General features: G+C 40.6%; 1 protein-coding gene across 7 annotated transcripts in view; it reads left to right on the plus strand.

The window, feature by feature from the left end:
* cita (citron rho-interacting serine/threonine kinase a) overlaps positions 1–26,062 on the plus strand; it is a 35,910-nt gene extending 9,848 nt beyond the window's left edge. The window contains exons 11-50 of one of the 7 annotated variants that reach the window (XM_071494503.1): positions 1,950–2,055; positions 2,566–2,709; positions 3,053–3,172; positions 4,695–4,865; positions 4,964–5,017; positions 5,125–5,178; positions 5,414–5,554; positions 5,662–5,790; positions 6,314–6,409; positions 6,980–7,096; positions 7,822–7,931; positions 8,322–8,496; positions 9,892–10,089; positions 10,329–10,382; positions 11,037–11,234; positions 11,458–11,651; positions 11,786–11,921; positions 12,096–12,200; positions 12,499–12,639; positions 12,883–12,990; positions 13,148–13,340; positions 13,870–14,031; positions 14,901–14,924; positions 15,465–15,602; positions 16,096–16,276; positions 16,373–16,464; positions 16,658–16,762; positions 16,974–17,143; positions 17,533–17,577; positions 19,169–19,249; positions 19,358–19,493; positions 19,621–19,760; positions 19,916–20,008; positions 20,150–20,258; positions 20,412–20,540; positions 20,786–20,866; positions 20,993–21,071; positions 21,279–21,461; positions 22,950–23,337; positions 23,960–26,062. In XM_071494503.1, the coding sequence (XP_071350604.1) occupies positions 1,950–2,055; positions 2,566–2,709; positions 3,053–3,172; positions 4,695–4,865; positions 4,964–5,017; positions 5,125–5,178; positions 5,414–5,554; positions 5,662–5,790; positions 6,314–6,409; positions 6,980–7,096; positions 7,822–7,931; positions 8,322–8,496; positions 9,892–10,089; positions 10,329–10,382; positions 11,037–11,234; positions 11,458–11,651; positions 11,786–11,921; positions 12,096–12,200; positions 12,499–12,639; positions 12,883–12,990; positions 13,148–13,340; positions 13,870–14,031; positions 14,901–14,924; positions 15,465–15,602; positions 16,096–16,276; positions 16,373–16,464; positions 16,658–16,762; positions 16,974–17,143; positions 17,533–17,577; positions 19,169–19,249; positions 19,358–19,493; positions 19,621–19,760; positions 19,916–20,008; positions 20,150–20,258; positions 20,412–20,540; positions 20,786–20,866; positions 20,993–21,071; positions 21,279–21,461; positions 22,950–23,337; positions 23,960–23,983 (5,104 nt within the window). In that variant the 3' untranslated portion in view covers positions 23,984–26,062. The remainder of the gene's footprint in view (positions 1–1,949; positions 2,056–2,565; positions 2,710–3,052; positions 3,173–4,694; positions 4,866–4,963; positions 5,018–5,124; positions 5,179–5,413; positions 5,555–5,661; positions 5,791–6,313; positions 6,410–6,979; positions 7,097–7,821; positions 7,932–8,321; positions 8,497–9,891; positions 10,090–10,328; positions 10,383–11,036; positions 11,235–11,457; positions 11,652–11,785; positions 11,922–12,095; positions 12,201–12,498; positions 12,640–12,882; positions 12,991–13,147; positions 13,341–13,869; positions 14,032–14,900; positions 14,925–15,464; positions 15,603–16,095; positions 16,277–16,372; positions 16,465–16,657; positions 16,763–16,973; positions 17,144–17,532; positions 17,578–19,168; positions 19,250–19,357; positions 19,494–19,620; positions 19,761–19,915; positions 20,009–20,149; positions 20,259–20,411; positions 20,541–20,785; positions 20,867–20,992; positions 21,072–21,278; positions 21,462–22,949; positions 23,338–23,959) is intronic. The other 6 variants (XM_071494504.1, XM_071494506.1, XM_071494505.1 and 3 more) reach the window with 6 other exon arrangements.
* Positions 26,063–27,231: the final 1,169 nt, after the last annotated feature.

Here is a 27,231-nt window from a genome sequence, read left to right on the forward strand (position 1 = left end):
AATTTGCATCATATGCTCTGGTGCTCAAGGTATACCCACCTTTGCAAAACGAGAGTACCAATCAACTCCACGTGGTCCAATGTTCACATTTTTTCATGTATTTATGGATGGAGGTGCTTATGTCTTTACTTATTCCTTCAGTGGGTTTTGTTATTTATTTTGATTTAAGCAAAAGATTTCAATGACACTGCTTCGTTGATTTTTCAGTTTCTCTAAAAATGAGTGGGTATCCTAATCTTTTGTGTGTAGGATTATGTGTGTTTGTCTTTTCTTAAGTGTGCATGCTTATGTTATTGCATGTGGTCTACTCTATTTGTGTACCTGATTAGTGTCGCTAAGCCTTTAACTTTTCCTCACTCCCTGTCTCTCTTTGATTCTCTTCAATAATGCAGACTGCACTGGCTACTCATTTATTTTCTCTCCACATTACAGAGACATGACAGCCACCATATGCCTCAGCTGGGAAAAAGTGGCCTGGCATTTTCTCTCTCGTAAAAATATTGTCTCTATTCTGCTTACACGATGTTTAGACCAGTAAAATATTATATGTGCTCCCTTCAAATTATCGTTTAAAAGTGGGTGGAGTAATTAGAAGAAAGTGAAGGATAAATCCATCCATCCTACATACTCATTGAAATTCACCATGTCTGTTACATGTTTTAAGAACAATGAAATGGTGAAAACATGGTCCTCAGTGCAGAAAAACCCCAAATGAGGAGTTTTAAATTTCCATATTATCTGTATCCCCCCTAAAATGGTCAACTGGAGGACTTTATGAATTTTGATTTCTAACATCAATTTTTAATTGGCAACAGTTTCAACTAGCTGGGATGCTTCTTTTTTTTTAAATCTAGATTTATGTGAAAAAGACTGGTTGGGGCTGTGTGTTTGTGTGTGTGTGTGTGCGCGCGTGCGTGTGCGCATGTGCGCGCCCTTCTCTCTCTGTCCCCCCCTGTTTTGCTCCTTTTTTTTTTCTTTTTTCTTTTTACTGTATATGTGTCTGTTTCAGGGGGTGTTTCTGCAGAGAGGCAAAGGGAGCAGGGCTTGCTTTCATGATTATTTTTAACTCTGTGACTCAGTCTGAGTCAACTTTATTAAAGATCCCTCTGCAGTATTTGTGAACTCATTCATACAGACCCATTCATTTATTTAGAAGAGTTTTATTCAGAGTTGCCTTTTCTCTGGTCAACAGAAAAGAAAATTGACTTTGCTCTAAATTATTCCCAAAGAATGGAAACAAAACAGGACATCACATCACATTACATAGACAAGTTTTCTTGTTTATTGGTGCATTGGACTCACTACAGAGCTCTGTGTAGACCAACCCAAAGCAAAAGCACAGCCTAAATTCTCCTGTCACATTATTTTGTCAGGCAGGTCTACACAGCTGTTTTTTTTTCATGTAATCTGTTTTGTCCTGAATAAACCATGATAAATAAAATATACCCAGTTCTTTTTCACTTCAAAAATTCTCTGTTGAATTCCTTGTTGTTATGACTAGATATTCTTCAGAGTAGAGTCGATGCATATTTTGACGCTCTCAGTGTCTTGCTTGCTGTTACATTATGTAGCTTTATGCCATCATATGGCACTGTCAGCCATCCTCATTTAGTTGATATGATTTGAGAAGTTTTGATACTTGTGATGCATATGTGAGATTTTTATACTTTCTCACACAATAGAAACACATTCAGAGAAAGCAGCACTCATGTTGGCTTACATGATTTAGTTCAGAATACGTTTACCTTCATGAATTGTCTAAGTATGGTAATGTTTCTGCAAAAAAAAAAAAACTCAATTAAATAGCAAGCTGGTTATTGCAATCCACAATTTTGAGATGATGTTTACCATTTCGATGTGTGTTGCATTTAAGTGAGGTGAGGCATTTTGTATTGTCTGGTGTAAATGTACCTGATGAATGTTGAAACTGTATCTGCTGTTGTCCTCAGGTCAGTGTCTGCAGGCCTCAACTCTCCTGCTAAGGCCAACTCCATGGAAAAGAAACTGCACCTTAAAAGCAGAGAACTACAAGAAACTCAAGACAAATGTCACAAGGTGAGGATGTACTTTGCTTTTATTGTGTCAGTTTTTCTTCTTTAATCTTTGTGACAAACAATTCATTGTTATTTTCAAATGCAAGAACAGCCCCATCAAGTAATCCAGAGATGACTAGAGTACTGCTGGCTGACTAGAAATTGTTAAATTGTTATTTTTTCTATTTCCATATTGTAGAAATTAGTTTTCAGCAAAAAATGATTCCATCATGGATTTTATTACCAGACGTCTTGTGTTTACTCTGGTTGACTGGCTTAACACAGATCAAGCAAGCTTCTGGTGGTGCTGCAGTAAGCCAAGTTAATGTTGTTGTGTGTTGAACATTGCAGCTACTTCTTTTTGAGCATTCTGGGTTGGACAATAGGTCAATTATATCAGCTATCATCAGAGCCTATGGCTTATTAGTCTCACATAGCCAGACCTATCTCCACCGTTGTGTCAGCGCTGGAGGCTGGACAGATGGAGTTGCAATGAAACTGATAATTGTGCTGTTTTCTCTGGTGGATTTAGATGGAGCAGGAGATCTCCAGGTTTCAGCGTAAAATGACTGACCTGGAGTCAGTACTCCACCAGAAGGATGTGGAGCTTAAGGCATCTGAGACTCAGAGGAGCATCCTGGAGCAAGACCTCGCCACCTACATCACTGAGTGCAGTGTGAGTCACAATAACAACTCTGTGTGTGTGTGTGTGGTTTAAACAAATGTTTAAATGTAATAATGCTTGTACACAAGTTTGTCCTTTTTTTCATATATCCATGTTGTTTTGTGTTGCTGTGCTCAACAACTCAAATCAGTATCGATTTAAACCAACAGTAGACTTGATTTTGTGTGTGTGTCTGTGTGTGTGTCTGTGTGTGTGTCTGTGTGTGTGTGTGTGTGTGTGTGTGTGTGTGTGTGTGTGTGTGTGTGTGTGTCTGTGTCTGTCTGTGTGTGTCTGTGTGTGTCTGTGTGTGTCTGTGTGTGTCTGTGTGTGTCTGTGTGTGTGTGTGTGTGTGCAGAGCCTCAAGCGAAGCTTGGAGGAGGCACGTGTGGAGGTCTCCAGGGAGGATGACAAGGCCATGCAGCTGCTGCACGATATCCGTGAACAGAGCAACAAGTTGCAGGAAATTAAAGAGCAAGTATGTAAATCTTCTAATTCAGATGATCATCTGTCTCCTCCTTCTCATCACAATAATGATGTGGCGCATTTGGAGATTTTTCTAAACACTTAAAGGTGTTTATACTAAAGAAAAAATGCTTTATACTGCATCCACAAAGCCATCGTCTTATTTATTGCTCACTTATTTGTGTAGTTTATACTGTCATAACTGATAATGGAGTAACTGAAGCAGCCATGAGATTATACTCCTTCTCTGTGAGTCCCTCTTACACAGGCAGGTCTTCCCCTCTGAGGATTCCCTTTACCTCATAAAGGTCATCCCTGCAGATGGCATCCCTGCAAGGCACGAAAGTAAAGGAGACTTTGATCATTACTCAAGAGTCACACGCCCTCTTCTCAGGGGAATAACACACAGTATTTACAATATTTTAATATACATTCTTGATTGAAATCACAAGTTAAAGTTGAACTTGGAAATACATTAAAAAACACTCAAATTCTGGGCTATAATGGACATGTCATCCCTCGTGATCGCAACCCAATCTAGTTGCCCTTTGTAACTAATTGCATTTTTCTTTCCTTTCATCCAATCACAATGTTTACAAACATCAGCATAACATGTTGTCTGTGCAAAGATTTTTACAGACTTAAGCAGTTATTTTCCTTTCCCTTGGAGCCCTGTAGTGCAAAGTTGCTAACTACAGCTTTAAAGTGGTAATCCTTGAGTTGTTATCTTTGATTTTGACACTTTAAGTGATAAATGGTCATTGCAGTAGTGCACAGCAGTTTCTATAGATCACTGCACAATGAAACGGTGTCAGCAGATCTGTGAAGTACATCTTTGTCTGCAATTGCTGCCCGCACTAACAGCTCAGTTTCTTTGTTCAGGCAGTTCCAAACAAACTCTTGCTGCTGTTGCTATTGTACTTTGAAAAAAAACATTAAAATATGCTAATTGTTTTTTTCCCTACAGTAAAAGCCTAAATAGAACAGCAAATGTATTTAGGAAAAACACACAAAGCAACAAGCACTAGCTTATTGAAATTTGGCTTGTGTTGAAACATGGCTGTGTTAAGTTATTTTATTGTTGCACAGTTTGGAGAGCTGTACAGTTTTATTCTTTTCTATCTGTGATTAAAATATTTTCAAATCTAAGCAGCTCTACTTTATTTAGCAGGAAAACATACATTCTCATAAATATATTTTCAACTTCACACTAAGATGACAACAGTCATTTGCCTCCAGTTTGTGCAGAATGACAACAGCCTGCCCTGAAGTCCTCAGATAGGTGTCGATGCAGTGTGATTCAGTGCACAATACTTTGATCAGTATTACATAAGGGATGTAGGTTGATCACAACAATAACGTAAAAATAAGATCTAAAAATGTGAACTAAATGGCCTTGTCCACTGTCCGACCACAGTTGCAAGTTTATTAACATGTAAGTTCTAGCTTTACCTCATGTTAATAACCACTGCCAGTTTTTGGGGGGCAGTTTCTTTTCCACATTGATGACCACTGTGTGCTGTCTGTGCCCTAAGGAGTACCATGCCCAGCTGGAGGAGATGCAGGTGACCATCAGACAACTGGAGGAGGACCTGTCAGCTGCCCGACGCCGCAGTGACCTCTACGAAGCTGAACTCAGAGACTCCAGACAAACGAGTGAGGAACTGAAGAGGAAAGCTGTGGAATACCAGCAGAGAATCCAGAAGGTTTGTTTGCACCACAGTTGATCATGGGTCATGTCATGTAAATGTAAATGGGGGTCAAGTCTGAGGCTAAGATGTTTATTGTGAGATTTATTTTTCAGGCCAAAGAGCAGGGCAAAGCCGATGTGGAGGAGCTTCTTTCCAAACTTGAAAAGGTATCAGTTCTTCTGTTCTTCCATTGTCGGATAGATCCTCATGGCTAAAGCTGTAGTGACACTGAAATTTCATGTCTGAGCTTACTGTGCTTTCTTTCTTTGTTAAGACTAATTCTGAGCAGCAGGTGAAAATCCAAGAGCTCCAGGACAAACTGTCCAAGGTAAATTAATTATATTTATTTTATTCACATTAACATTATTTGCACCTTTACAGTTCATAAAACATCCTTTCTCCTGTCTGAAAAACAGATCAACAGTATTTGGCCTTCTCTGGGTCACTGTTTACTCTCTAGAGGAGCTTTTTTGTAATGTCTCTTGGGATAGGAATTGCCCAAGCATATCAAGAGGTTTGTCTTGGGATCTACTAACAGCCTTTGAACTCTTGACCTCCCCCAGGCAGTGAAAGCGAGCACAGAAGCCACTGAGCTGCTGCAGAATGTCCGGCAGGCTAAAGAGCGGCTGGAACGAGACCTGGAGCGCCTGCGAGGCAAAAGCGATTCTAGTGACACTTTAAAACGCCGCCTGAGAGAGACAGAGGTACCAGACTAAACCCACAATGCTAAATGATACAGATCCACTCACACACACACTCTTGAGACATTTTCTGTGTGGTTAGTCCTATGTTATTTTTGTTGTTGTGTAAGCAGGAGGGCAGGAAGACCTTGGAGAATCAGGTAAAAAGGCTGGAGATGGTTGAGCGGCGGGAGAATAAGCTGAAAGATGACATTCAGACCAAATCACAGCAGATCCAGCAGATGGCTGAAAAGATCCTGGTGAGAGAGCTACGGATAAGGCTTGCTAATACTCTGCCCCATTCCACCCCTAATTTCACCCCCCTGCCCACCTCTCATTCATTCAGCCCCCTCACAGTCTATCCTCCTCACAACACACATGCACACACTATACATATGTCTCTGTAGAGAGCTGCTTGCTAGCTGAGCTCCTGAAACGGCTACTAGTCAACAAGTGTCAGTGCATATTTAGATTTTAATATACATATGATTTTACAAGCGTCAGCATGAGCAGGAACCGCTACAGCCGACTTGTGGATTTCCAGCTTTTCAATGCAAGTTTTTTAACTATTTTATATTTACTCATTAAAACAGCTTTCAGTTTGTTTTTCAGTAGATTGCACTGTCATGTGTTTTGTAACTCCAGAGTTTTATCCTACTTAAACATCGGGGTGGTAATTTGTGTTTTTTTTCTATGTATTATACAAATGAAGTTGTACTGATTTACATAAACATGAGCAATTTGGAGTGCATTTTATTTTATCTGCAATGTTACTTACTTTAGGAACTGGAGGAGAACCTGCGGGATGCCCAGTCTACAGCCCAGAGGATGGAAACCCAACTGGTTCAAAAGGAGAGGCTTTATGAGGACAAGATCAAGGTGGGGGCATCTAATATTGTCCAGATATACAACAGTCCTGCAATAACTCCTGCATTCACAAAGGTTAGCTTCAACTATTATTATAAAGAGAGGTGTTTCTGTTATCTTGTCCACTCCATTTATATCAAATAACGTAGTCATCAAATGACCATAAAATAAAATCAACACCTCTCTAAAACAGTTTTCACAAAACCTGATAATTATAACCTTCATGAAGGTTGGATTTATTGCAGAACTGTTGTATTAAACTGCATCAGTTTTCACTCAGTATACCTAATATACTGCCAGCTATGTGTATATATTGAAGAGTAGTAAGTCCTAGGCAGTGCTGCCATTTTAAATCAGTGTTGTGGTGGATGTAAGTCAGAGCTGTCACATGTTTTACAGTGAGGCTTGACACCACATTAATTACTGCTTCCACACCAGGTCGTACATTTACAACCACGTCAGTATGTGGTTTTTTTTGTAATCAGTTCCTTGTAATGTAACAGATTATAGACTTTAGCCTAGATGTGAATATGTCAAATCAACATTGTCTAGTCTTCTATTCACTTGTTCTGTCTGGTCAAGGTTCTGGAGGCCCAGATGAAGGTGGACCTGGCTGACAAGGAGAGCCTCGAGGCCAGAAGAGCCCAGCAAGAGGAGGAGTCGAGGGAGAACTGCAAACTTATCAGTGAACAGAAAGCAGTAAGGAAACACAGCAGGCTTTTTAAAACTTATATCCACTCAGGTATTTGGTAGTAGATTTAAAACAACTAAGGCATTTAAAATATTGTATATTTTCAAATATCTTCTTTTTTTTGCAACAGCAGAAGCAGTGTATGCAGTTGTCTGATTATAAGTTTGTTTTGTTTTTTTGTTTTTTTTCTTTAGTTCAACTAAGCAAGTCCAGTGCACTACAGAAATCTCACTGGGTGAAAGTTGTTTGTGAACATGTGATACTTTTCCTTTCACCTCTGAAGTTGTTTTCAACAATTTGACAACTAGAATCCATCAGTGTTTTCATAAGGTTCTTTGCGCAAATATTTGTTGTAGTGGTTGAAATGTACTGGAATGTACAGTTGGATTAAATTGTAGTATACTTCATGTTGTACGATAAAGCCAGGGCTCAAATCCTAATCTGGTTAATGTGGTAGAATTGAAGCAGCTAAGAAGCTTTTAGAGGCAGTCATCTGACATTGATGACTGACATCATCTGTAGAAGACTCAGGCAACACCTTAATGGACTCTAATAGGATTTTATTGGAGTACAAAATTCTGTTTCCTATAAGAACAAATCTGCTTCTGAAATATGTGTGTCCTATGATTCTTAGAAGGATTTGGCTATCAATCAAAGTGAAATATATCCTTGCATTTCAGTGTGTTTGTTGTGATGTGATTTCCACTATTATTTTGTCTCCCTCTTCCTGCAGACCATTAACGCTATGGATTCCAAGATGAAGAACCTGGAGCAGCGCATCGCTGAGCTGTCAGAGGCTAACAAGCTGGCCGCTAACAGCAGCATCTACACCCAGAAGAATATGTGAGTTAACTAGACCTTCTGCCCACACTGTGCTTTCATGAGTGCCCCCACCCACACTGACTCTGTCTCCTCGAGCGTCCAATTGCTTCATTAGTGTGCACTTACATCTTTGTGCACCATGGCTGATCTGTCTCCCCTGAGTGTAAACTGTGTATCATCTCTCAGGTTAAATACAGAAAATACATCTTGCAGTATAATTTACATGTAGTCACCTGAATTTACAAGTTTTTGTAAACTAAGATGAATTAGGTACAATTCATAACAGTAATGAAAAGCAAGGGTACCTTTTTGGCTCACATAACTAATTTGTGTGCTATTTTAACTTCTGCTATATAGAGACCTATTCTAAACAGTAAGTATAATTGGCATCTGTGTGTATATTTTCGTCAGGAAAGCCCAGGAAGAGATGATCTCAGAGCTACGGCAGCAAAAGTTCTATTTAGAGTCTCAGGCAGGCAAGCTGGAGGCGCAGAATGCCAAACTGGAGGAGCACCTGGAGAAGATGAGTCAGCAGGAGCAGACGAAGAGGACCAGGCTACTGGAGCTGGAGAGCAGGTTGCGGGAGGTAAGGCAACAGGAGACTCCAGATAAAGTACCTGACCATAAGTAGCACACAATGGAGCCTCATTACTATCATCCACAAAAGGGATTAAAGCAGCAGATCAGCTACCTAGCTCAGAGCCCTTTCAGATAAACAGCTAATTAAATACTGCAGGACTGCAATGGCACCTCTGCAAAATTGCCATTGCGCCTATACATAGACTGTGTCTACTGGTCTAGTGGAGTATACAAGATTCATTTGATATCTCTGGGACAATGTAGCTGCATTGACTCACAACAGGTGAGAGAATATGTTTAACCTATGAAAATAAAGCAGGACGTTGTCACATGCCCAGCAAATAGTTTACCCTTAAACTGAAGGATCAAGGTTAAAGCCCCCATGTTGGTAAGCATCCACCTTGCTGAAGTGTCCTTGAACTAATCTAAAATTAATAAATTAAAGAGTGCTCATTTGAACTTTTTCAGGTGTTTTTCTACCACTCTGAGAAATGCACCACCAAACCCATTAGCTGTATGTGCATCCAACACAAACTCATTCTATAAAAAGACCATTTGACATAATTGAGGACCACAATGCCCCCTTTCCCCTGTTTGAGAGCTCACCCCCTGGTGTTCTGTCTCATACACCTTACTGGTGGACAACCTGCTGACTGGATGTCATCGCTCTACCTCCACACACTCTTCCCCACTGAGATGTAATATATAGACTGCCATTTTAATTGCTGGCCTCTCTGCCCCTCACAGACCAAAACACACACACACACACACACACACACACACACATAAATATGTACTTTCAGCTGAGAGCGGCTGTTACATCTTTGAAAGAGTAAGAGTGTTCTTTTCTCTCAAATCGTTTTCTTTTTAGATCCAAACAAGTATGACAGTTTAAATCCAATTAACAGATTTTTATTTTTCACCATGCACTTTTTGATTTCTTTGTACTTTCCAATTTTTGCTCTTTATAGAGTCTAAATCTGCATTTCTATATCTGCTTTTTGGACCCCTTATTAATCCATGGCTCTTAAATTTTATGACAGCATTAAAAGATTTCTGAAAAGTCTTGAAATTGGCTGTAACTTACTGAAAGAAAAGATGCTCTGTCTATAGTTATAGAAGTAACTGCAGGTTTCAGATTTGTAAAAGCCTTTTTAGAAATTATCAACACTATAGAGAGATGTGGGTTTCAGGCAGTCTATATTGGTACTCTATGTTTACTTTAACCAGTTTTGAGATTGCCTCCAATTTCTAAATTGACCTCATGTCCTATAACGTCTGCCATCTGGTACTATGACCAGGTTGAAAGAAATCTGAAAATTACATGCAAATACAATCTGTTTAGGTCTGATTTACATTTCCATGTACACACAACATTTACATTAGTCCTGTCCCCTTGTAGATGGGCCTTGAACATGAGGAAGAGAAGCTAGAGATCAAGAGACAGGTGTCGGAGTTGACCCTCTCCCTGCAGGAGCGTGAGTCCCAGATTAGCAGCTTGCAGGCTGCACGTCTTGCCCTGGAGAGCCAGTTGCAGCAAGCAAAGACCGAGCTGGAAGAGACCACTGCTGAGGCAGAGGAGGAGATCACCGCCCTCAGGGTAAGACAAACAAGTGCAAGCACATGTCAACAATTAGTCACTCGTAGACATACAGGTGCACATATGTTCAGCATTAGTATATGTAGTTGTCGACAGTTTATGTTGTGCAAGCAAAAGGACAGTTCACATTACGTTTTTAACCTATTTTAAATAATGCCGTTGGCACCATTCCTCATTATTATATGTGGCAGTCAGATGTGGTTGTATTTGTGCTCTTCATTTGCTCTTGTTTCTTGCAGAATCACAGAGACGAAATTCAGCGCAAGTTTGATGCCTTGAGAGACAGCTGCTCAGTAAGTGCTGCCATAGCCTTTTGTCTGTGCTCTCTGCAGCAGCACAACAACTTTCACATGGATTCGTACGACCTTTGAATATATAGTCATTCATGTGCAACTACTTAAGGTCAGTCTAATGTAGAATTATAGTCTCCTAATCAAGTCTTGGCAAGAAAACACAGCTTCCTTTTTGCAACTTTGCCCAGACACTTTGCCCTTGTTCATTTCTTCATTCAACTGGTATTAATTTGTCGTCACAGTTGTTTTCACACTCAGGAATTTCATAACACGGCAGATACACATTTTTCACACATTTCCTATACATAAATAGACAACATGAATAACACAGATGTACAATATTAAACCAATATGTTCAGCAAATCACCTCCTTCAACTTTTAGATAAAAAAAAACCTAACAATTCTTATTTGACACAAAAGCCTTTTACTAAATCCTGCATGCCAAAGATATGTCTCCCACTCGTGAGACTAGTGTAATGGAAGTAACTATTAGTGCTCACATTAATTAGAGTCATTGTAAAGTCATAAATTATGAGTAGCCCAGCTGTGCTGTTACTGAAATGATTCCTTTACCCTGGCGCTTTGGACAGAAACTAAAATATCTTTTCACTTCCATGAGCAAGGCTAACACCTACCTGTTTGTATTGCCTCAGGTGATCACTGACTTGGAGGAGCAGCTTACGCAGCTGAGTCAGGAGAATGCTGAGTTGAACCGCCAGAACTTCTACCTGTCCAAACAACTTGACGAAGCATCAGATGAGAGGGAGGACCAGCTACAGCTCAGCCAGGAAGTGGACCGATTGAGGAGGGAGGTGGCTGACCGCGAGATGCACCTCAACAACCAGAAACAGGTAATATGATTACACTGAAATGCTTGAAAGCATTTGAACATGAGTAACTACTTACCTACAATACCTCATATTAGTAGATATAGTGGAAAATTAAAAATATTGTTGACAGTTTACATGTTTAGTGTTTCTTTATGATATGAAGAATGCAGGAGGCAACAATCACATGCTTTCCCCAAAAAGCTGAAGGATGTTCTTTTCAGTCTGGTCTTGTTTATCTTACCAGAACATTGAGACACTGAAGACAACATGCAGCATGTTGGAAGAGCAGGTGGTGGAGCTGGAGTCCCTAAATGATGAGCTGCTGGAGAAGGAGAGGCAGTGGGAGGCTTGGAGAGCAGCCCTGGAGGATGAAAAAAGCCAAGCTGAGAGACGCACCAGGGACCTGCAGAGACTGCTAGACAATGAGAAGCAGAATAGGTAAGATTCAAGCATGAACACTTTTGAATTTATTTATACTGTGTTATTGTATTTGAGAATGACAGCTCAATATCATTCAATATATCCATTAAAATGGATTACTGGTTTAAGACTTGTGATTGTGCTGTTCACAGGCTGCGTGCAGACCAACGCAGCACTGAGTCTCGCCAGGCAGTGGAACTGGCAGTCAAAGAGCACAAGGCTGAGATACAGGCCTTACAGCAGGCTTTGAAGGAGCAGAGACTGAAGGCTGAAAGTCTGTCCGACACTGTGAGTCACACAAGAGTTCTTATTTATGATCTAACTTGAACATTATCTCTAGCCCATGGAGTGACATGTCTGGCCTTGCTACAGTCAACGAATATTTGTTTTACTTCTGAAACAAAATCAGCACTGCATTTGTGACTGTGTTATGTTTTAACATGTACTCATCTGTTCTCACAGCTCAATGATCTGGAGAAGAAGCACGCCATGCTGGAGATGAACGCCCGCAGCTTACAGCAGAAACTGGAGACCGAGAGAGAACTGAAGCAAAGGCTCATGGAAGAGGTAGAAAATGAAATACAACCACCCTATATAACACCTGATATATTAAATTGAAGTTGCATCTATGTCCAATTAACTCACTAAAACATAAAAACCAGGGATACTATTTTTAGCCAACTGTTAAATAAAATGTGCTTAAAATACTTTATTTAAAAGAACACTATTTGGGAAATCTGTTTGGGATGCATCTCCTCTTGTTTGAGTTAACAATGTTTGTTTATATTTATTTTTATATATATTTATATCTGTGACCACTTTTAAAAGTGACAAATTTTAAATGAGCTGTCTGGTGTCCCAACAGCAAGGGAAGCTGCAGCAGCAGATGGACCTCCAGAAGAGCCACATTTTCCGTCTGACCCAAGGCCTGCAGGACGCCCTGGACCAGACTGACATGCTCAAGACTGAGAGGACTGATCTGGAGTACCAGCTGGAGAATATACAGGTGCCCCATGCAACACCTTTGCAATCTGATGAAATACAGTGGTCTCTAAGGAGAAAGGGAGAGTTAGATATTATATATGCTAGTTAGATATTAGAATAGTGCAACTGATGTCACTGAGTAACAAGGTATCTCAAGGGGGACTAAGAGGACAAAGTAATCCTAATTTATATGCTCTCAGAGGGAATTCTTCAATTATCTTCAGAGGTATTTCTTTCTCTGAGCTTCTGATTTTCCTTCCTGCAGGCTGTGTACTCCCATGAGAAGGTGAAGATGGAGGGGACCATCTCCCAGCAGACCAAACTCATTGACTTCCTCCAGGCGAAAATGGACCAGCCCACCAAGAAAAAGAAGGTGTGGGAAAATATTTAATGCTAACTATAAGCCATATTAGATTGATAATAAGCTTCAAGGGTAAAATTAGCATGTACTGTAGTTCTCACGTGCAATATTAGTAATGTCAGCTGTGAATCTTTATAATTGAATTGAGTACTGTTCCCTCTCTGAACAGGGTATATTTGGGCGGCGGCGGGAGGATGTAGGCACCACAACTAACGGAGCGCTGGCTCCACAGGCCCAACCGGCAGTTCCTATGCAGTATGGTGACATGAAACTTGCTTTGGAGAAGGAACGTTCAAGATGTGCAGAGCTGGAAGAGGCCCTGCAGAAGATGAGGATAGAGCTACGGTCCCTTAGAGAAGAGGGTAGGGAGCAGAAATAGCACAGCCTCTTACGTCTTATATCTTAATGTCATCTTTTAGTGAGTGAAGTCCTGGAGCTAGATGGTAAATCCTTGCCAGATACAGCGATGTTGTACTGCAGTCAACTTTGGATCATCATTCTCCCTTAGAAAGAGACAAAAGGTTAAAATACAACATTCCTCAAATTAATCCTTTCTCTCTGTGAAACTGAGTTTTCAATTGTTGTTGACACTGAGTCAGAGAGGTGGAACTCTTTCATTAAAAGCGCACCACTAGAAATCATGACCTCCCATCTGAGATGAGACATGACGAACTAAGTCGACTCAGGAAATCCTGTTTTGTGCCCCCTCCTTTATCTGTTCCCAGACATCTTTTAATAGAGTTACCACAGCCGCATCCCGCTCCATTACCTACACCTGCCTGGTCCTATAATATTCACTTCAGAATCTTATTTGCTTTTTGGTAATATCCTCATCTTAATGACTATCACTGATCTAATATTGGGTTGTTTTATTTGCTTGTGGTAATACAGCGGCTCACTTCAAAGCCCAGGAGCATGTGGCTCCTTCCACACCAGCCCAGGCCCGCCATCAAATCCTCATGTCAGCCATTGTGAAATCCCCAGAACATCAACCTAACCCCAGCAGCCTGCTCAACCCCTCCACCCGCTGTAAGGAGACCTCCACACCTGAAGGTTAGTCTCTCTCTCACACACACACACACACACACACACACACACACACACACACACACACACACACACACACAAAAGTGGACTCAATGCTGCCCTCAACTCATCAGTCTCAATTTGAACATTGGGTGTCCTGTTTTCAAGCTGTATAGTTGCCCCCATGGGAGTGTTCACCCTTAACACTATCAGTGTCAACGCAAATGGGACACTTCTGTTCACTTATTTTGTTTACCTGGTGTGTTTATGTGTGTGTTCTTTCTATGGCCTGTCTCACCAAGCAGGATTATGAAGTTTAAATAAAGTTGGATAACTCTGTTCAGCACATGTTAAACCGGGGACGTGGACTCAAGTAAAAAGAGCTGTTTCAGGTTTTATTCACTGTGCATTTATCCAGCTAACATTGTAATCCTGCTTGGGCCTGTCTCACAAAGTAAGAATAGTGGATTAGCCAGGTAACATTGGTTTTAATCCGAGCTTTCTGCTATCACAAGCTAAATTACATCTTTTGGTATCACCATGGAAACTGAACCTTTGTTGCGTTTATCATGGCTTCAAGGCAGGTTCTTTGACTCATCAAAATGTGTAAACATTGCATCTTCTAATAAATTCTGGGGGGAAAATGGAGTAACAATTTGAAAAGGATCTTCTGATGCCAAAAATAATGCATTAATTTGCTACTAAATCTCTAAATACCATACCATAAGATGCACATTCATGTGAATTTTATCAGAGACAAGTTTAGACAACACCTGCTCAGCTAAGTTAAACTTGCTTTGTGATTCAGACCCCTGACTGTCTGTGTTGCTTTACTTTCACCTAGCTATTGTTAGACTGCTCTCTCCTTTCTGTCTCTTTCCTCTTGCCCCTCACAGAAAAGAGAAGGGTCACCTTTGAAAGTAAGTTAGCAGTCACCACAGTGTGTCTTCTCGCATGCATGAGCTCATCTACATGCATGACATACTATACACACGTAGGTTCATACCATACTGTACATCTGTCCTGTTGTCCTCTGTCAAGTTAACTGTAACTTGACTGACTTAACTGTAACACCTGTTGCATACAGGTCAAATTTGACGTCCTCTCTTTTTTTTCAGCCTCATTCCTGGAGTCATGATTTAGATGGCATATGGCAGGATAGGTAGCTTTTCACCCAGGGGCATTTTAATGCATCCCATGCTCATTGGCATGCATAATCTGATTCTGATTGACTATTTTAAAATACTTGAGCATTCATATGTCTAATACCTGCAGTTAGATTAATTATTCATTATTTAGATAGTCACATATTGTTTTAAAAAACTCAAAATCATTGTCGCTTACTTCTGAAGTGATTGAGCCTGTAACAAAATATTATGGTACCATATATTTCATCACACTCAATTTTCTTTCAGTAACTCCCGGCATTGCCTGCTTCTTCCTCCCTCTTTGTATTGCAGAGTTTGGTCGGCGTGTGAAGGAGAGAATGCACCACAACATCCCTCATCGCTTCACTGTGGGGCTCAATATGAGGGCTGCCAAGTGTGCTGTCTGCCTGGACACTGTGCATTTTGGACGACAGGCTGCCACTTGTCTAGGTCTGTATCCTGCACTGTGGCTGGGAGCACCAAATGTGAAGATGTTTCAGAGGATGAATTATTGGCCAGCCCCAATAAAAGTGCTGGAAATAGTTCTTGTAGTGTGGCTACCCCTCATGATGGAATCAGATTTGTGTTGTTCTGGCTATCATTAAAATGTATACTGTAGAAAACCGTAGGAAATAAAAAACATGTATTTTGATGAACTCCCAAACCAACACTGTAGAGGCAGTGTAAAAACACACAAGGTAATGTGTGGTATTGTGATAACAGCGAAAAAAAATGATGGTAGCTATTTGTATATTTTTATGATGATAACGCCTGCCACTCTGCTTTTTATCTTTCAAACATTCTTTGAAAATCTCGAAACTTTGCAGTATGAATTTCCATATTAATAATGAGACTGGACTAGATGAAGATTAGCAATATTTTTTTTAATAAATCAAAATTAGCTTTTTCATTCAGCCCCTCTCTCTGTCTTGTCTAATTGTAGAGTGCCACACCCTGTGTCACCCTAAATGCTCACCATGTCTACCGGCCACCTGCGGTCTGCCAGCTGAGTATGCCACTCACTTTTCAGAGGCTCTGTGCCGAGAAAAGGCAAACTCACCTGCGCTGCAGGTCAAAGAGGCCAGTGGGCATGTTCGCTTGGAGGGATGGATGAAGCAACCTAGGTAACTAATTCAGTCCTTTACTGCCATACTACCCATATGCACTATGTTGTATACACACCATTGAAGGTGTTCGTATCGCTGTGTTTGCTCACATAGACATGGAAAGCGTGGCCAGCAAGGCTGGGAGAGGAAGTATGTGGTGTTAGATGGAACCAAAGTGTCCATCTATGACAGTGAGCCCAGAGAAGGTCAGAGGCATTTTTTAAATGACTATATTTTTCACTGATAGAATAGAATTGGAAAATAAATTTGAGACTTGACAGAAAATTACTGAATCAGTCCTGAATTAAACAGTTTGTCATCATTTAAATGTTTATGTTTCCATGAAGATCAATGCAGCAGAATTCAATAAAAAAAAAACTTGTGGTGTTTTTCCTCTAGACTGTGTAAAGGCTGAGGAGGAGTTTGAGCTCTGTATGCCTGATGGAGAGGTGACCGTTCATGGAGCTGTTGGAGCCTCTGAGCTCATTAACACTGCCAAGTCAGGTACCGGATCAATACCAACTAATCCTGCTACACTCAGCCTATTGTAGGATTTTAAGTGTATCATCCTCTCTCCAAATTTTACATTTGATCCACACATCACATCTATACTTTTGATCCCAAAATACAACAAAATGTTGACCATTTCTGCTCAGATGTGAAATTAAGCTGTTAACAAGATAGACACCCAATCCATCTTTCTGTGTGTACACAGACATCCCATATGTGCTGAAGCTGGAGTCGCATCCCCACACCACCTGCTGGCCAGGCCAGTCCCTATATTTCATGGCTCCCAGCTTCCCTGACAAGCAGCGCTGGGTGGCTGTGCTGGAGTCGGTGGTGGCTGGTAGCCGTGGATCTAAAGACAAAGTGGATGCTGATGCTGTAAGTGTTGTGTGAATATTATATGTTCCTGCATGTGTAAGGCCTGAAAAGTTTCAAAATTTGAGTTTGCATATCAAAAGTGTAAGAAAGACATCCCAGTGTCTCCTTTGAACAAGACAAACCAGCTTATTAAACTACGCACATTTCAAATAGTTACTTAATCCAAGGATGGCTGTATTGTTTGGTGTGAAAATTGGGTAAAATATATTGAATGCCTCCATTAAACATCAGCCAGTGCCTTCACTTCTTTTTCTCCCCCTCCCTCTTTCTCTCTCCGCATGTTTTCAACATCCACGTCTTCTATTTGTGTGTTGTCATCATCTTTGTTGATGTGATTATACTGTGCGTGTGTATCTCCATTCAACTCGGTTGTGTGGATCATATTATAGGCAGGTGTTTCTAAAAGACAGAAGAACCTATCCCCTCTGGTTCAGGTACAGTAAGTAGCTGCACGAATGCTTGGGCTTCAGTCGACCGACCGACTGAGCATGCAGTAGCTGTACACATCTACGCATTCAACATTGTCTAGTACAGGTCAGCACAGTCCCAGGGTCTGTTACTGAATATGGTACATGGGAATAGCTGCCCTTTGAAAACAGCTGCATTCACACATAAAACTTACGTAGTGCATGGATGTGAATAGACACTGCTGTGCACCTTTGGCCTGGTGTCATAAGTTCTGGCATGCATGCTTCTGCAAAAGCCATGTCCTGCCTTTGCCCCTTTCACTGAAACACAGACACATGTACACACTCCTCTAGCTACCTGATCTTAATTTCAGTCTGCAGGCTTCTGTTTTTGGTGTTTGTGTGTTTATTGCTGTTTTAGAAGTACTTTATTATCCCTCTTACATTCTGTCCCAGCATTTTCGAAACCCCTGCCTCTTTAGGTATATTTCCTATTTAAATATGCATTTAAAAAATCAATATGCAGCTTTTTTCCTTAAGGCAGAATATGCTACATGGCTAAAAATATGAAGACACCTAGGCAAAATATGTGAATGCCTGAACATTTACACACAAACGTGATTTCATTCCAAAACAGCCTCCACTCTTCTGGGAATTTGAAGCCTTGCTACATGCCATGCAGCCATAAAAGAATCACTGAAGTTGGGCACTGATGTTGGGCGACAAGGCCCATCTTACAGTCAGTTTCCAGTTCATCCCAAAGGTGTTCGATTGGGTTGAGGTCTGGGCTCTGTGCTGGCCAGTGAAGTTCTTCCACACCAAACTCAAAAAAACATTTCTTTATAGACTTCACTTAATGCACAGAGGCATTGTTGTGTTGAAACAGGAAAGGACCTTCCTGAAGCTGTTGCCACAATGTTGGATGTATAGTGTTGTTCAAAATGTAATTATGTAATGTAGCATTAAGATTTTTATTCATTGGAACTGAGCAACCTTGCCCAAACAGCCTCAGACCAAAACTATATTTGGATAGGTTAACATAGTGTCCACATACTTTTGGCCATATAGTTAATGTATTGTTAGTTTTACCCTTCTTTCCCTCAGTTCACACTGCAGCATCTATCATTACTTAGCTGTCTACTGTAAAATAACTATGTCCATACAACCTGAGATGAAGAACATAAGGACAGTCCAAACCAAACAACCACTGCCAGTGTTAAACCAGTTTTTTAATGAATTCAACTACTTTCCACTATTGCTTTTGTTGCTGCAAAATGGTTATTGTTGTGTTATACAGCAGTTAACATGCCAGCTGACTTATCTGTAGCTCTGAGTATCTGTAAAGTAGCAAAAGCTCAGTTCATTGTCTTGTTGATTTGTTGTTTTGTCTTTGGAGGAAGATATTACTTGTGTGGTTCAGACATCCCCATGTTACATGCAAATTGTATTTACTAATACTGAAGGTTGGATTTATTTACTTGGTGTTTGTGAAGGCTCTCTGGCTGCCATCTTGCTGAGTTAGCTTGTTTTGCTCTAAAGCAACAGATCTGCAGAAAATCTTCCTAACCTGCCTCCTTTCCCTGCTCACTGTCTCACTCTCGGTTTCTTGTCTCAATAGAAACTTCTGGGGAACTCCCTGCTGAAACTGGAGGGCGATGACCGTTTGGATATCAACTGCACTCTGCCTCTCACTGACCAGGTACAAGGACAAAAACTTGTAGCATAAAGAAAGATGACCGACGGCTACACTATCCTGCTGCATGTTCACTTGTTAAGCCGTTATGATCTTCCTTATCCTTTCCCTCAGATTGTGTTGGTTGGCTCTGAGGAGGGTTTGTATGCTCTAAACGTCATAAAGAACTCTTTAACCCACATCCCCGGGCTGGCGTCCGTCTTCCAGATCCAGATCCTGAAGGAGCTTGATAAACTGCTCATGATTACTGGTCAGTTCATGACATAAGATTGAGCCCAGTTGCTTGTTTCATAAGTCCCTTTAGGTGTGCTATGTCAATGTAAGATGCTTTTTTTTTTTTTTTTTTTTACTCATTCTTTCATTCAATTCTCCTCCAGGAGAGGAGCGGGCACTGTGTCTGGTGGAGATCAAGAAGGTGAAACAGTCTTTGTCACAGTCCCATCTCCCAGCTCAGCCTGACCTCAACCCCTTCATCTTTGAGACAGTGAAGGGATGCCACCTCTTCTCCTCTGGAAAGGTGAGTCAGGTTGTTGTTACTTACACAGAACAAAATCATTCTTGTTAGGCTGTTATTTAGTCAGAGTTAATGATCAGAGTAATAGCATAGCGGTGTTCTGTCTAATTGCAGATATTTACCACTGTCCTGATTACACAATTGTTCTTTCTTTACAGATTGATAATGGGACTTGTATCTGTGCTGCTATGCCTACTAAGATTACAATTCTGCGACATAATGAAAGCCTCAACAAGTTCTGCATCAGAAAGGTGAGTGGGCCTCAAAGATGAATAGATAATAACATGACTAAGGTAAGATGGTGTTTTGTAGCAATGTAGATGCTCTGTTTTGCTTCAGGTAGCAGTGGTTTTGAAAAAGTGTCACTGCTGAACTTCAGTTTGTATTTGCAGGAGATTGAGACGTCAGAGCCCTGCAGCTGCATCCACTTTACTGGCTACAGTATCATTATCGGCACCAACAAGTTCTATGAGATTGAAATGAAGCAGTATGTGCTGGAAGGTAGCTCAAATTCTGTACTGATATTACTTTTTAAAATATTACTTTGAATCAACCAGATGGTGTTCTGAACAAGTCTATACAAGTGTGTTTCTGTCCCTGTGAGGTTTGAACATTCACACCTGAACTAACTGACGTGTTGATTCCTTTCTACAGAGTTCCTGGATAAAAATGACGTAACGCTGGCTTCAGCTGTCTTCGCTGCATCCTCCCACAGTTTCCCCATCTCCATCATCCAGGTCACCACTGCACCACAGAAGGACGAGTACCTGCTCTGTTTCCATGGTTAGACATTTATTTTCTGTCTGTGTGGGCACACATGTTCAGTATGACGTGTGTACAGTCGGGCATGTCAAAGCATGTACCAGAAAAAGAGTCCAAGTTTTAACCTTTTGCGCAAGAAAATTTGTCCTCAGGAAATGATTCTTGTGGAAATGTGATGTCTGCTAAATTCTAACAGGAGATTATTTTTGTTATTTATGTTTACAAAATGGCAGTTTTGTATGATAATTAAAATATTTCTCTTGCAGAGTTTGGTGTGTTTGTGGATGCATACGGCCGCAGGAGCAGAAGTGATGATATCAAATGGAGCCGTCTGCCTCTCTCATTTGGTTAGTGTAGATCAGAACTTCTTCAGTGTCACTTTCAAATGTTCATTTATTTTCCAATCATTTACCAGCCAATATTCTCTTTAACTTGACATTAAGTGTTTTTTTGTTTTTTTTTTGGCCTTTCAGCCTATAGAGAGCCGTACTTGTTTGTGACCTACTTCAACTCTCTGGATGTTATTGAGATTCAGGGACACGCTGCTCTGGGGTGAGGTTGCCTTCTGTTTCTTTGTCAGTACCAGTGCTTCAGTTAGGATTTACACCAGTAAACATAATCATCATTTTGTGGATCTTTAATCAGAATCATTGCTCATTGTAGTGCTTGAATTGTTCAGGGCTCGGTAGAGAAGAACAAGAGTCATCCATTTCGTTCGCTGTTTTAAATGATCCAGTGTCTAATGCTCTTATCTTCCAGGCCTCACTCATATGCACACCTGGATATCCCAAACCCACGCTACCTGGGCCCAGCCATCTCCTCTGGGGCCATTTACCTGGCTTCGTCCTACCAGAACAAACTGAGGGTCATCTGCTGCAAAGGCAACCTGGTCCAGAGCCAAGAGGGTGGAGGAGACCTGCAGCGTAACGGCTCCGGGCGCAGGTGAGGCCACACACAATGACTATTTGTTAAACCTGACATTCTCACATTTCCTTGTGGTAGCTAATAAAATATAAAATCTGGCTATTTTCTTGGCCACACCACTTCTTGAGCTCTCATGCAATGTCATTGCACATACATATACATGTGTATTTGTAGAGCTCAAAATAAAGGAATGAATGAATAAACTAATGGAATGACCAAACAAATTTCAACATTAAATCAATGAATACTATGTGTCAACTCCAAAGTATTTTATCTTTTAACATCAGTATTTTCTTTAGCAGAAAAAGATTTTCTCAGTATATCATTTATCAATATTACAGGAACATTGTAATTACTAGTTTCCTATTAAAGGGAAATAAAATTATCCCACACAATGTAATGGGCACGACTCAAACCAACAAGTAATTTAATATAACACTACAATAGCCAAAGAAGATTAAAGAGGTAATTTAGCCTCAGCAACTGGATTGTATGCTCAGTTGCCCAATAAGCAATCTGGGACAACCCATACCTGCATTTTTTATGCATTGATAAATAAATAAATTATACCAAACCTTCATTTGTCTAGTGAAGGGAAATAAAAGAGATGGCCCCTAGAGGAAAATCCTGCTCAGTGGAAATTAATTTTACAGTAGGAATAATAAATCCTGCAGATGGAAAATAAATCTTGAGTTGAAAGTAACAGATAAGAGAAAGATGTGCGTTCATTTGTCTAATTCCCCATTTCTTGGTTTACTTGAGCATCTTATTTATTCATTCTTCTTTTTTTGGTGAGGTTTTGTCCTCCCTGACATGCAGACACTATAAAGTAGGGGCATTTCACTGCACCTCCTTACTCCAATTGCACTGGTGTTGTTGAAGGGACACTGGGACTAGCTGGCACTGCAGGGCACAGGTTGATATCCACAGGTGGTCACTCTTGAATTGTGGCTGTAATGTTTGATTTGGCTGTACAGTAAAACAAAAGAATAACACCTTAATTTCATTCTTTGCAGGAGGAGGAGTTCATTCTTTATCTGTAACAAATCATAAGATTTGTCTTTTTTAAATTAAAAGAACTTTTTAAATGGCTCATGTTAAGTGTAGAAAGGAAACTGTTGAATAAAGACTAACTTTCTCCTTTTAATGTTCTGAGACTGGTCCATTACAATCTGATGCTCACGAACAACTGAGCTATTCTTGCTCACTGTGTTGATTTTTAAAACTGGTCAAAACTTTGTTCTTCACCTCTTATCAGCCACTGACTCTATTTTCCTATTTAGAAAACCAAATGGATTAGATGACTTCAGTCGGGTATATGTAACATTAGCAATGCACTACACTTTATTAAATGAGCTTGATTGTGAGGACACCATCTGCATCACATTAGCTGATCAACCTGACTCCCACAGCGCCAAGCAAAGCCCATATCCCAAGACACAAAAATCCCTTTTCCTTTAACCAATGCTCCGTGCTGGTCTCCATGCCTCGGTTCCTCTCTAACAGCCCTAACAAGCGCGGGCCTCCATCCTACAATGAGCACATCTCTAAAAGGCTGGCAGCCAACCCCCTAGTTCATGGAGATCCCGGGACACCTCACCGCTACCGAGAGGCTCGCACAGAGTTTCGACGGGACAAGTCCCCCAGCCGTCCTCTGGAGAGAGAGAAGTCTCCTGGCAGGATGCTGGAGAGCCGGATAGTGGGGTCTCCGGGCAGGGCCATGGCTGACCCCCGGTTAGAGCGCTCCCCAGGCAGAGCCATGGCAGACCCTCGCATGGACCGCTCCCCAGGCCGGATGATGGATGTTCGTAGGGAAAGGTCCCCTGGACGATTTGAGGAGCGCCAAAGGCTTCATACTGGCTCTGGACGCACGCCCATAAACCCTGTTAACAAGGTTCGTCAGTCATTTCTGTTGTTTCTCAAAATATTTTAAAGTAATCATTTGATTATTTGGGTAATTTGCTCATTTTTTTGCCAAGAGTTTGGTGACAAGGACACAACTCTCATGTCTGTTTGTTTAACATGAAACTGGAGTCACTTAGTTTAGCTTAACATAGAGAAGGAAGAAGAAAACAAAGTGTAAAAACTTGAAGTTGTGGTTATGTGCCTGACTATGTCCTCGCTGGGAGCAGTGACTACCTTGTATCTCCACTTGTTGCCTGGCAACCTCAAGGTGACAAAAACTGCAACTTGTTATTTGTGCTGTTCCGTTCTTGTATGGATGAAAAATATAAGACAATAATTAGTGACCTTTAGAGAAGCTGGTAGGCAGATTTTGCACATAGCCAGGCTAGCTGTTTCCCTCTGCTTCCAGTCTTTATGCTAAGCTAAGCTAACCAGCTGCTGTGAGTTCGATGTTTAACAGACATGAGAAAGGTGTTGATCTTCTCATTTGCAGTCAGTTTTCTTATTTTAGCATCTGTTTTGGGCAAGATTTTAATAAATGCATCAAATTATTGTAACATCTGTTCATGCTTGTATGTAGCTGACTGTATGTTGTTGACTTTATACTCCAGGTGTGGGACCAATCATCTGTTTGAGATACAGGAGAGCCACATACCCAGCATGGACAGAGAACTTCATCTTTGAAAAGGGAAAGGCAGAACCTGAGAACCAGTGAGAATGTCACCAACTCATGATGAAACACTGCCACACATCTGTTTTGCCTGACATCTAAACTGAAAAACCCACAGAGGAAAACAACTGTAGCTGTTAGAACAGAGAGGGAATGAGAAATTAATGGATGTCATTAGAATCAGGTTATTTTCCTCAATGAACTGACCCAAGTCAATAAAGGTCAACAAAATGCCATATTAACAATCTGAGCAGGTTTTTTGCAGTGTGTTTCAGTATGTGCTCTATCCTCTGAGAATGTAGTAATTTGATTTGATTTCCTCAACAACAAACAAACAAACAAAAAAAATCTTTAAAAAAATCAGCTTATGACATGAGTCATGGGGTTCGCTAGATTCAGCTAACTCCAGACAGTAGAGACTATAGATAAGCACAGCGTAGCAACTTTATCTTGCAAGTCAATGCCTAAATATTTTCAAAGTCACTGACTAGTGAAAATGGCAGAATTTCACTCAAAATACCATGAATTCAACTGGCGCCTTTCCACACTCGGCTCTGTCCACAGTAGCTACAGTTCAGGGCAGGAGAGTGGTGTACGTCTTTTAGCATTTCTGGCTCCAGCCTTGCGCTGACAAGTCAACATACAATCATTTTCAGCTAATTACAATCATTCTCTGCTAACCTGAGTCTCCTGTTGAGACTTTGGTTAGTTACAGTGACAGGACTTGGCTGGAGCACAAACAAATTTAAATAAAATTTCAATAAATGAACCCTCCCCGCCCTGTAGAACCACACACCAGATGATTTTCCGCCCTCGAACATGTCAACACTAAAACTGCACTACCCACAATCCCCAGCAGCGATGGAGCAGGACCTTTCTAATCCTTCAGAACGCTATCTGACTGTAAATAGACAAGACATAATTTTATATATATTGAGAAGGAATTTCAAGGCTGGATAAGCCATGTCTATTTTTGTTAAAGAAAAAAAAAGTGATTACGTGTCCTCTTGAATGTCCAATGAGTATTCTTTTAATATGTCCAAACGTCTTTTATCAAGTGAGTGATTGTATCTGGATCCAACTCGTGTATGCATTTCCATCTGTCAATGGCAAAACCTCAGTGCTGAATTATATGACAGGAGGGGGAAAAAAGATCATGTTTGAAGCTTACAACATAGTACTCGAGCATTTCTTTTTGTATAATGTCCCTTAATATTGTATATAACCCAAAATTGTTCAAGGTGAAGATGAAAATATCTTTGTTTTTTCCTGATTCGTAAATGGCATGGATATGTATATCTGAAATGAAACGGAGTGTTGTCTTCTGCTTCTGCCTCATTTGGGTTATATTTTTACTCCACAATTCAAGAATGAAGCACGCAAGTGACATCTCCTTTCTTTTAACTACTACCTATTTGCACAGTAAATTCCTATCATATTACTAAATCTCTTGTTTTTTCTTTTTATTAAGGCCCTCTTGGCAAGTTAAACATCCAAAATCCACATCACATTTAGTAAGCTCATTGAACTGATTAAGATTATTTTATTTCTATATATAATAATTAGATTTATGGAAATGGAATACCTTTATGGTTTTGTAGTAAGGTTTTTAGAATAGACACAGATGAGAGGACACATTTTAACTTGCCAAGTGTGTCTGTCAACAGAAGGGCACTCAATAGGAAGATTTTTCTTTAAATTTCTGAATCCACTCTTGTTCTTTTTAGATGTAGGAAATCTTCCTGAATGTATTTAAGCCAAGAAGATAGAACAGATTCCTTGGTCACAAATGTTCAACAGAAAGCACCCAATGCTACAGATTGCACAAGTTTTCTACAGGCCTTGATAGGACTCTATACAAAAGGGTTTCCCATCCTGTTTTATTTTGTTATATTCATTTTGATTAGTGTTTTGTTTCACATGATCCTGAATCACAATGCTGTAACGCTGGATATGATGTTGATGTCTGCTAACAAATGTTTTATTAGCGTTCCCTGTAGAGATTTTGTCACAGAATATTAAATATTATAACCATTGTCTTTCACTTCGAGCTTGCCTTCTTATTTTGTGCTTGTTTTCATTTAAGTTGTAGACACAAACTTTGCCTTCACACTCTTCCTTATTAACTTATTAAGGTAAGCAAGTGAAAACTGGTCGTGTTTGAAGCTCTTTTCTCTTGTCTCTCATTGTGCTTTCCAATCAACACTCACACTTAAGTGTGCCAGTGAAATGACCATTTGTCCATGTCCATTGTGGTAGAAGAGGCTGGTCTATTTATAGGTGACTGATCCTAGCGCTCAGCCAGTGTGACAGTGGCCTGCCATTCCAGTCACAGTAGCTGCAGCGGCTGCTCAGATCAGAAACAGAGAGCAGAGATGAAGTTTTCAACAATAGCCGCTGCCTCGTTGGTTAACAATAACTCGTCTAATTCCAACCTCCTTGTACACACTATGCTGCGAGATGACACCACTGACATCTGCTGTTAGTTCATCAACAGCATTGTGTTTGACAGTGAAAGGCCCCAGTCTAGGGGGGGCTTTCAGCTGTCTTTATTTAGATCACACACCCATGGCGTTACCTCCTAACCCCGGCTCATTCAGCTCATTTTCACACACTGTCACTTTTCTTGACCTGGGAGCAGCAAGTGATACTGGATGACTTGTTAATGGTGCAGAGAGCTATGGCACATTGTAAGGACATGTTCAGTGCCAGCAGTGTTACATTTAAGCATGTCGCACCTACTGCTGTTGACATCACTGAGCTTAGTTTCACAAGATATTTAACACTAAAACTGGTGTAGTGCAAGAAGTAGATCAAAGACCGGCTTTGCGCACATAAAGTATAGAACCTTCTGTGGCCCTTTCCTACCAATTTTCCCTTTCATGATTTTAAAAGGTCAAAGTTTTCTCCATGGCTCCACCTCTTTCATGGACAGACAGACTTCTGCTAATATTTCCCATTAACAGGTTGTGGTCACTTTGCAGTTCAGTTGCAGATCATCCAACTACAAAGCTTTTGCAACATACAGGCTCCAGCCAAGAAGAAGCCACTGGAAGGAGAGACAGTTAGACATTTCATTGGCATGAATGTCAGCAAGTGCATTTACCTTCACAGAATAAATGAGGTCCCATAAATAGTTTGTACTATGTGTGCTGTGCCATATCGTTCCGTGACATTGTCAGGGAAAGGTAGGCCAACGCCAATCATGTGAAG

This window comes from Trachinotus anak, unplaced genomic scaffold (genome assembly GCF_046630095.1).
Source record: "Trachinotus anak isolate AG129_WGS33_773 ecotype Australia unplaced genomic scaffold, CSIRO_AGI_Tana_v1 ptg000013l, whole genome shotgun sequence".
NCBI lineage: Eukaryota > Metazoa > Chordata > Actinopteri > Carangiformes > Carangidae > Trachinotus > Trachinotus anak.